The sequence below is a fragment of the Calidris pugnax genome, unplaced genomic scaffold (genome assembly GCF_001431845.1).
Source record: "Calidris pugnax isolate Ruff unplaced genomic scaffold, ASM143184v1 scaffold335, whole genome shotgun sequence".
Lineage (NCBI taxonomy): Eukaryota > Metazoa > Chordata > Aves > Charadriiformes > Scolopacidae > Calidris > Calidris pugnax.
Window position 1 is genome coordinate 1,188,574 of NW_015091148.1, and position 9,910 is coordinate 1,198,483.

Below are 9,910 nucleotides of genomic sequence, written 5' to 3' on the forward strand. Positions count from 1 at the left end.
GAGTGTGAGCATCCCGGAGCTGGGACGGTGCTCTCGGCGTTGGAGCTGATCAGTTTGGGAGCGGCAAACACGTGTGTTATCCCTATAAAACAGAGATCAAAGTATAAAAGGGCTTTCTGGCGGAATAATTACAGGCTCTATCTGTGAAAGAGTTTATTAACTATAAAAAAAAAAACAAAACAAAACACTGAAAAACCAACAATAGACCCTTGTGTGTTTGAGAGAGGAAGGTGTTTGCCGCGGGTATCTCTGGAGACAACAGGTCCTGGTTGGGTTTGCGACCCAGGCGCGGTTTCCTATTAGTGCTTGGAGATCCTGGTGGTGGAAATGATGAGAACCAGATGTGGCTGCTCTCACCCCGCTGCCCGACGCTGGGGAAACGCAGAAATAACCAGGGGAAGGGGCTGTGAGCGTCGTCAGGCGGCTCCTGGGCACAGGGGGTACTGATGGAGGTGTCCCCCCACACACAGTCCCTCTGTCCCTAGGGATGGAGGCTGGCAGGGGACGGTGCTGGGGGGCCTGGGGCTCCTCGTGAAGAGCACCACTGGCAAACTGGGAATTCTGCAGCACTTGGGGGAGTGTTTATACAAAAAGGGAGAACAACGCAAATCCCCGCTCTGATTCCATGAGCGTTTATCTGATCCAGAAGCTGTGGTTGCCATCACACAACAAAATTCTTCTCTGTGTGATGGGATTTCTGACCTCAGGTCTTCTTTTTTTTTTTTTTTTTTTTAGCAGGGGGGGTTTCAGCAGGGAGGTAACGTTCCTCCTGCTGCGTGTGTGTGTTTCTCTGAAATCCAGAGGTGCGTTCTCTCGTGGGTTGTGAATTTAACTGGAAATGATGTGGCTGAGCTTGAAGGTTGTGGCTTTTCTTTAGTTTGGTCTCCGCTCAAAGGCCTGAGCTTTCACTCCAACTTTCCAGAAATGTTTTCTGCTGTTTTCAGGTTCTGGAGAGTGGAAGATTTAACATGCTTGTTCCCACTTCAAAAGAAAGATGCCTGCTGCCTTTCCCTGGCGCGTGTGGAATAAACTTGGCGTGCTCATAAGTCTTTAAAGAGAGGAGCGATCCCAGCCAAGTTTGAGAAAGGCAGGAGGAGAAAATGTTTTAAGTTTAAAACTCATTAAAGCTGAGCTGAACTGTTAATCCTTTAAGACGCAGCTAATGGAACTGGTCTGTACTCACATTAAACCTCTGCGTCTCCAGATTTTTGCTTCTTAGGCTAATCTTTCTTTCCCTTTGTTAAACTTTTTTTTCTCTGAAAAGAGGAGTGCCAGGCGTCACAGAAGGGTGTTGGGTAGAGCTTCACCAGCGTCCGAAGGAAGTCTCCCGGGCTGTGGGGCTGAGTGTGTTTGGATTTGTCTGGTGGTGGTTTCACTGCTGGATGTTCTTCTCTGGGAGATCTCCCCTCACCAGCACGTGTTTCCCTCTGATCTCCGGCGATGACGTGCTGTCAGCGCTGGTTCTTGCTCCTCCATCTGCTCCTCCTGCCCCGGTATCGCAGGAATTTGTACCTACCTCTGTGCTGGGCCTCTTTCTTCACGGCCTTTTACCGGAGTTTGAATTCTTTTCAAGTGGCTTAGGTGTGTCCTGGATCCTTTTCCTCTTCGCTGCAGACCAAGAAGTTATTCTTTTGCTCTCTCTCTTCAGCTTTGCCTCGAGTGTTAGGTGAGAAGCAGTGAAAGAAAATGGAAAGGTTTGGTGTAGGCCCACCCTGAATTTGTCCTGAAATCATATTTTTCGGTAAAAGCCAACTTTTTTCACACATTAAGAATATGGAATTGAAGCTGAATTTCAGAAAACTTACTACCGATCTCTCTCAGTCGGGAATCATTTAGCCCCAGATTCTATAGACATAATAGAAATTGCTTGCTGTCCCCAAAAATGTCCTGGCAAAATGAAACGGCTTCGTTCTGCCCCTCTGGGCACGGGGACTCGGTGTGAGTGACATGTGTGTGTTTGAAATCTCTGGAGAGGGGGGAGCAGGGCACGGGGTGAGCCTTCCCCCGCGCTGCCTTTCCAGAGAGACAGGGATTGTTCCACCTCTCCCCCTTCCTCCGGGGACCACAAACCAGCCCAGGGCTTTGGGTGGCTGCGGTTTGGTTTTAATAACTAAAACTGGAGCTTTTGCATGTTCCCGGTCACAGAAAGCTGAAATCTTTGCCGAGTGCTCTGTGTTTGGCGGAGGCATTCCCGACGAGGAGGAAGAGGGTGTGTGGAGCAGCTCAGATGCTTCACAGATAAAGCCACACGCTGGGGAGGGGGGTAGGGGGGTGTTCAAGTCCCTTTCTCACACTGGAGCTGCGTTTTTTGACTGCAGTGCAGCGAGAGGCCTGTGCAGCAGCTTGTCTCCGTGCTGCTGGCTCCAGTCTGTACCGTGTCTGGGAACTACAACTGGGTCTTATCTGCCCAAAACACCTTCCTGGCTCCGGGCTCTGGTGGCAGAACCAGATGTTGTCCCTGCCACAGGGGTGAGTGCCCAGGGGATGGCTTGTCAGCGGGGTGCCAGCCCCCGTGCCTGCGTGGGAACAGAGGTCTGGAGAGCCCAGAGGGGCAGAGCAGGGAGGAGGACACTGTGCTGTGGTGAAAATGCCTCCAGGACAAACAGGGGAAGGTCTGGTGAAGGGAACAGACCCTGGGTGATGGGGCTCTGGGGAGGCTGCTGCCCCCTCTACGGTTCTGCAGCCCTTGGCACTGGGTTATTTGTCCCAGCTCTTTCTCAAAGTGCTCCTGGCCTTGGATTTGCATCTTCTCTGCCTGGTGCTCACCACAACAAAGTGATGGCTTCGCAGCGTTGTGTTGCTCTGTTGCCTCTCTCTATTTTCCTTTCCACACCTACACAACACCTCTGCTTTTAGCAGCTCACCTTGGCCGGGCTCTGCCGTTAGACTCTCGGATCCCGTTGCTGCCTTAGGAGGCTGCTCAAGCGGCCCCACGATCTGCCTGAGCATCCTGAGGTGCCTTAAAAACCAGCCCATCTCCAGGCAAAAACCACAGCGCTTTCCACTGAAGTCCTTTTTGGCTGCAGCTGAACACAAGTCCCTGCTGGGAGAGGGGAAGATCTTGGAGTATTTGATGATTGTAGTCGGAGCTGCGACGGCACCTTCTTGGGAATCTCCTCTGCCGTGGCGTGCCCGGCTCTGGACCCCTTCTCCATCAGCCACATGGTGCCGAAGGAGGAGGAGGATGGAGGGGAGGAAGGCTGTCCCACGCGGGAGGAAGGAACTGCCTGAAGAATTCCAGACTGAAACAAGATCTCTGGGCTTCCTGCTGCCGCGCTGGCTCCTGCTGGGGGATTAGCTGCCGGCGGTGGGTCGGAGGCTTCACATTGTTGTATTGTGACTGGCTGGGGGGGTGCCAGGCAGCCGGGCCCCCTCCTCGGCGAGTCCACGGGCCACCAGGAGCTTCACTGCTTCGGGTTTGCCTCCGTCTGGCATCTGATTAAAGATGCTGTCAGTGTGTCTCAGCCCAGGAGTTGAGGAGGGAAAAGCCTCTCTGATGCCTGCTCTTGGACGGCTGTGTTTTAGCAGGCAGTTTCCAGGTGGTTGGTTGTTTTGGGTTTTTTTTCCCCCACCATTGAACAGGGCAATAAAACTCCATCCCTGGGGGTCTGGATGTCCTCTGGCTTCGAATAAAGGATCCAAGGGGAAAGAGCTGCTGCTCTGTGGCAATATCCCTGGTCTGTACAGGGCAGGGAACTTCTCACTTGATTTAATGCTTAGAGAGGGTTTGGTTTGCACCTTTGGCGGAGGCTGGAGCTCTGCAACAGGCAGGAGGAGAACAAGCCCTTCCCTTGGCCCCATCTGCTCCGAAGGATATTTGGGTGCTGCCCCCTCTTGTGAGCCCCTCCTCGAGAGAAAGGCAGGGGAGATCTCTAGTGCTAATCATGAGCAGAAGGAGGAAAAGGCTTGTGATGCAGAGCCTGGGCCCTGGGACCCCTCTACTTGCCCAGTGACCACCAAACACCCCAACCCTGGGACCTCTCTACTTGCCCAGTGACCACCAAACACCCCAAGATGGTAGTAGCCACTTTGGCTTGGCTTTTATTGCCCATCCTCTGCCTGGCTGATGAGCAGCCCCAACTCCAGGTGCTGCGGTGGGGGGAAGGTGTTCATTCCTCCTTTTATCCCAACATTTCCATGGAGGGAGGAGGCTGTGGCCACCTCAGGGCTGGTGCCCGCAGGGATGGGGTGTGAAGGGAAGATGTCTGTCCCCCAGCGAGCACGGCTGGAGGCCGAATGCCCTGCAGAGTGAGAGCCTGGGCGCTGGCACCGCTTCTATGCCAAGGTCGGGTTGAAAGCAGCAGCTCAATAACGGGGTCCAAAGTATAAACACGTCGGTCCAGCTCCTGCCAAGTAGAAGAAATGCTGCTTTCTCCCTCCGTGCTCTTCCACGCTCCTCCTCGGCCGCCCTCGAGCCCCGTCTGAGCGATAGCAGTGGAGATGGGGTGGTCTGGAGCCTGCTGGCTCGGCTCCCCTCCTCTCTGCTGTGGTTTCTGCTGGTCTGAACTGGCCAGTTTTCCTTTGAGCTTTGTGAGACTTGTCTTTAGGCATTCTCCTTTGAAGGATGCTCTGACCAGCAGCTGCTCAGCTCAGCAGCATCTTCCAGCTCGTCCAGCTGCACCCCGAGAACTGAGGCTCTTCCTGAGCTCGGACATCGCCTTCAGCCAGTGTAAACCTGCAGGATCTTTGTTTTGCCCTCTAAACCGCCCCCGGTTTGCACAGATTTTTGCCAGCTGAAATGTCTTCTGTAAGATTGGTGATAACCTGAGCCGCAAAGCAAAAAGTTTCCAAGGCAGGTGATGTTTGACTCGCTCACCAGTCATTTTGATTGGCAGAAGATACATGTTTTACTGGAATAATAAGAGTTCCTCAGCACTTAGAAAGCTCCCCGGGCAGCTCTTTGGCAGGTGGGGGTCTTGGGGAGGCTTGAGGAGTTGGTTTCAGGTGGTCTGGGTGCCACTGCCAGCTTTGCTGGTGGCTCTCTGTGACGGAATAGCTGCTCATCAGAGATAACAGATGGGGAGACTTGGAACCTCCTGACCCTTTGGTTGATCTAAATCACTGCAACTTGCTCAGCGCGCCGGGCCGGCTGCGCGGGCGGCTGTGGAGCAGAGGCTGGGGATGAGGTCAGGGGACCAGAGGGCTCTGTATTTTTGTGAATGTAAGGAAAAACCCTTCCCACGTCCCCTTCCCACATGAGCAGATCATAAAATCACAGAATGGTTTGGGTGGGACGAGCAGATCATAAAATCACATAATGGTTTGGGTGGGAAGGGACCTTTGAAGGCCATCGAGTCCAACCCCTGCCATGAGCAGGGGCATCTCCAACCTTGGAGTGGGATGTTTCCAGGGATGGGGTGTCTCCCACCCTCTCTGGGCCAGACCAGGGTGCTCAGAGCCATGTCCAACCTGGAGTGGGATGTTTCTAGGGATGGGGTGTCTCCCACCCTCTCTGGGCAACCTCAGCCAGTGTCTCACCACCCTCAGTGTGAAAAAAGTCTTCCTTAAATCTAGTCTGAATCTCTCTTCTTTCAGTTTAAAACCATTCCCCCTTGTTCTATCGCTCCCCTCCCTGGTCAAGACTCCCTCCCCAGCTTTAGGGACTGGCAGGGGCTCGAAGGTCTCCCCGGAGCCTTCTCTTCTCCAGGCTGAACCCCCCCAACTCTCTCAGAGGGGCTCCAGCCCTCCCAGCATCTCCATGGCCTCCCCTGTCACCTCGTGGGGCTGCGTGGTGGCTCAGGATCTTGGCTGTGGGACTGGGACTTGTTGGTGTAACTGGTACCAGCCAAGAGAGAAGTGGCTGGAGAATGTTTCCAAGGAGCAGGGGTGTTTTGAGCAGAACCCCACGCCCCACGGAGGGATGGAGGGCAGGGACGAGGTGCTCAGCTGTCCCCACCGGCAGCGGGGACAGACCCTGACCCAGGAATTGCCGCCTGTGGTGCTTTTACTGGTCCCAGCTGGGTTTCTGCAGGGAAGCGGGGCCTCTCTGTGGTTTTTGGCTCTCGGAGGTGTTTCGTTTCAGCCCGGGGGAAGTGCCCGGCGTGTTGGCAGGGCTGCTCCTCCTCTGCTGTCCCCTCCCCGCCCCGGTGGAAACCAGTGGAAAGCAGAGAGCTGTGCCCAGGGCTCACAGCATTTTCGGCAGGTAGCCCTGGGCTGTGCTGGGCCAGGGAGTTCTCCTTCCTCTGCCTCGCTTCTGCCGCTTCCCAGCAAGCACGGGATGTATATGCAGGAATTCTTAACTGTATATGCAGGAATGTTTAACTGTCTAAGCAGCCCTGGAAGATAAGGAGGAAAAAAACCCCACATTTTCTAGGTTGGTGAGTTAGATAAATATCCCAGAGAGCACATCCGTGAACCAGCAACGAAATTAATATCGGGAGCTCGGTATCAGGGACTGTGATTGGTATTTAACTTGGTTTAACTATTTATTAACTTTTAGTTATCATTAGTGGCACGATCTCTTCTTCCTGCTGCTGGGAATGCTCTGGGAATGCGTCCTGCAGCTCTCGGAGGGGCTGGGCAGAGCTGAAGGGCAGGTTGGTGAGGTGAGGACAGAGCAGGTTGAGGGGGGACTCAGCAGAGGAAGGACGAGGTGTGGAGCAGCTGAAGGGATGCTGCTTTGCTTCTGGAGGTCTGTGAGTGACACAGGGGAGCAGCGAGGCCAAGACACAGTGTATTGAAAACAGGGACAAAGTATGGGTGGAATCAGGCAGGGTTTTGGTGGAATAAGGTGCTGGGGAGACAAAAAGCCCAAAGCTGGGTGTCAGAGAGGCATCTGCTCCTCCTGGAGCTCCTCCTGGAGATTCCCCTTTGCCTTTTCGGCTCCAGGACCATCCCAGCCCATCTCTTTGTGCGTCACCTGCTTTGTATGTGGCTGTTTTCTCCAAACCAGTATCCCTGTGCCATCCCAGTACGTTTGCTGCCTGGCAAAGGCAAACCTGACCTTGACACAAACGCGTGGTTCTCCCTCCTCTTTTAGCAGCGTCGCCCCGTAAGCTGAAAAACTGGCCAGCACAATGGGAAAAAAACAGAACAAGAAGAAAGTAGAAGAGGTCCTAGAGGAAGAGGAGGAGGAATATGTGGTGGAGAAGGTCCTGGATCGGCGGGTGGTAAAGGGCAAAGTGGAATATCTGCTCAAGTGGAAAGGCTTCTCGGAGTAAGTGCCTCCTGGTGTGGTGGGTGCTGGGCTGCTCTGGTGCCAGCATCTCTTCTGCCTTTGGCTCCCAAAACCTCTGGGTGGGTGGTTTGGTCTCCATGTGCCCCTTTCCTTGTCTGTAAAGGAAGGTAACGGGCCAAGGGCAGCCGTGATGATAAAAACAGGGGTGCTAAACACCTCCAGCTCTTACCAGGGCAACGAGGGCACAACCTGAGTGAGAAAATCCCATTTCTGTCTTGCAGACAGGCTGGGCAGTGCCCTGGTGGGGCTTCCCTACCCTTAAACCTAGTGTGAAACAAGCAGCCAGATAAAATGAATTGCGTTTCTCTCCCGAGAAGGGGAATAACTGGGATCTGGGATCCCTGCCTGGATTGGGACAGGGTCCTGTTTCACGGGGTGAGGACACCCACATCTGTTGCTTCTCTCAGCGTCTCCGCGTGACCCGGTGTCCGGGACTTTTCTTGGCAGGGAAAGCTGGAGGGAGCCTGGAAAACTAAGCCGTTGTCTTTGATTGCAGTGAGGATAACACATGGGAGCCAGAGGAGAACCTCGACTGCCCAGACCTCATCGCAGAGTTCCTCCAGTCCCAGAAAACCGCGCACGAGAGCGAGAAGTCCGAGGGCAGCAAGCGCAAAGCGGAGTCTGACACGGAGGATAAAGGGGAGGAGAGCAAACCAAAGAAGAAGAAGGAGGAGGTGAGGTGGGGTGGGGTGGGGTTTCTGGGCTCCAAACTCTCCATCAAACCCTTCTCCTGCAGGGAGGGGAAACGATTGTACTACAGCGAGACACAACTGAAGTGCTTTTGAAAAGCTGTAGCTTTGGGAAGGAGGCAGGAGCTGTTGTCTAAGCCAGGGCTCTTGGCAAATCCAGAGCCATTCCCAGCACTGAATTGAAAGCTGGGTTCTCAAACCAAAGGGGTGCAGAGCCCCAGCTTCTCGAGGGGTGAAACAGGAGGCAGGAGTTGCCTGTTGCTCCTTAAAGAGGGAGAGGGAGGTGGAGCAGGGAGCCTCCTGCTCAGGGGGCTCATGTTTGCTTGGGAAAAGGAGCAGCAGAAAGGCTCTGCAGCCTGGTTTTCAGCCCAGGAGCTCCTGAGTCTTGGCCAGAGCGAGGGTTTGACCAGTTGGGGCTTAGAAATCAGATCCTCCGCTTGCAGCATGAGCTGGGGCACTCCAGGGCCTGGCAGGAGGTCACCACAGAGTCACAGAATGGTTTGGGCTGGAAGGGACCTTAAAGATCATCGTGTTCCAACCCCCCCTGCCCTGGGCAAGGACACCTCCCCCTGAAACACCACCCACAGGTCACCTCTGTGCAGTGGGTTTACACCTGAGTGGTCACAGTTCCTTTGGTAATTACAGTCTGAGCACCTTCAGAACAGCCACCAGCGCGTCCCAGTGACCAGAAGCAGGGCTGTGGCCGTCACCCCGTGATGCCACAAGTCAAAACTTGTCTCTTTTCAGTCGGAGAAACCGCGAGGCTTTGCCCGAGGATTTGAGCCCGAGCGAATCATCGGTGCCACGGATTCCAGCGGGGAGCTCATGTTCCTGATGAAGTGGTGAGTGTGTCTTGGTGTCTGTCACTTCTTCACTTATTCTGTGCCAGAGAGGGAAGGACCTGCGCCCGGGGAGTCCCTGCTACCTGGCATGAAAGCTCTCGCGATGGCGCTGCTGCCTGAGGTGACCCTCTGCGCCGAGGCTAACGCGGATGTGAAACCAGCAGGTAGGGCCCTCGGGATCCTGTGGCTCTTAAGGTGTCCCCCTGCAGCAGGAGTGAGCTTGGGGAGAGAGAGAGAAAGAGAGAGAGGGGGCACAGTGTCACGGCGCGGGGCTGCAGTTCCCCAAGGCTGCACCCAGAGGAGAGCCCTCACCATGACCCGAGTGTCCCCTTCAGCCCTGGTGACACGGGGCCTGTCGCTGGCGCAGGTGGGAGCCAAACCAGCCTGGCGTAGGGCTGGGACCCGTTTGCTTTTGCACCATCTCAGGAGCACGGAGTGGCTGGGGACGGGGGACGGCGGCTTTGATTTGGCTTCTCTTCCCCCCATCCCCAGCTGAACTCACCTGAATTTCTCCTGGGCTCACCTTCTGCTTCTCCCAGCTCCAGAGCCATCGGGAAAGGGTGGCTTGGATCCCCCGAGCACTCCGGGGACTCCCCTTACCTGCTGATTCTCGATTTATTTATTTTTTTGCCTCTGGTCTCCACTTCTTCCCCCTCCCCCCCACATCCCCTGACTTACCCCTCTGCTCTGACCCACAGGAAGAACTCGGACGAGGCCGACCTGGTCCCCGCCAAGGAAGCCAACATCAAGTGCCCCCAGGTGGTCATCTCCTTCTACGAGGAGAGGTTGACATGGCATTCCTACCCCTCAGAGGACGATGACAAGAAAGAGGACAAGAACTAAACCCACACCCCCCCCCCTCCCTTTCCTCCTTGGCCACCCGCCTTTGTATAAAAGATCTGAACTGTGGGTTTTTGAGCAAGAGGGAGAGAAGGCGGCTCTGCTCGGTCGGGAGCGGAGAGATGGCTGAAGACGATGCCCTTTGAAGAGACCAGTATGGTTTCTGTGCCCCGCGGCTGCTCCACTGCTTTCTGCAGCTTCACGCTGTGTACAGATTCAAACCAGCCCGGCTCAGTCTGGTGGGGAAGTTTTGGGGGGGTGGGGGTGGGGGATGAGGATAAAGGGAAGGGCAGGGGGATATTTGGGGAGGGAGGAACGGGGGGGTGTTTGTTCCAAGGCTGACTCTTCTGCAGCTCGTGGGA

The 9,910-nt window shown here is 55.0% G+C and overlaps 1 protein-coding gene across 1 annotated transcript; it reads left to right on the forward strand.

Moving 5' to 3' along the window:
* The first annotated feature begins 6,960 nt into the window (after positions 1 to 6,960).
* Positions 6,961 to 9,819, forward strand: CBX1 (chromobox 1). Its single transcript, XM_014958964.1, has 4 exons — positions 6,961 to 7,156; positions 7,674 to 7,851; positions 8,614 to 8,708; positions 9,407 to 9,819. Exons 1-4 carry the CDS (start codon positions 7,017 to 7,019, stop codon positions 9,549 to 9,551), a joined length of 558 nt encoding a protein of 185 aa, XP_014814450.1. The 5' UTR covers positions 6,961 to 7,016; the 3' UTR covers positions 9,552 to 9,819.
* The last annotated feature ends 91 nt before the right edge of the window (positions 9,820 to 9,910 follow it).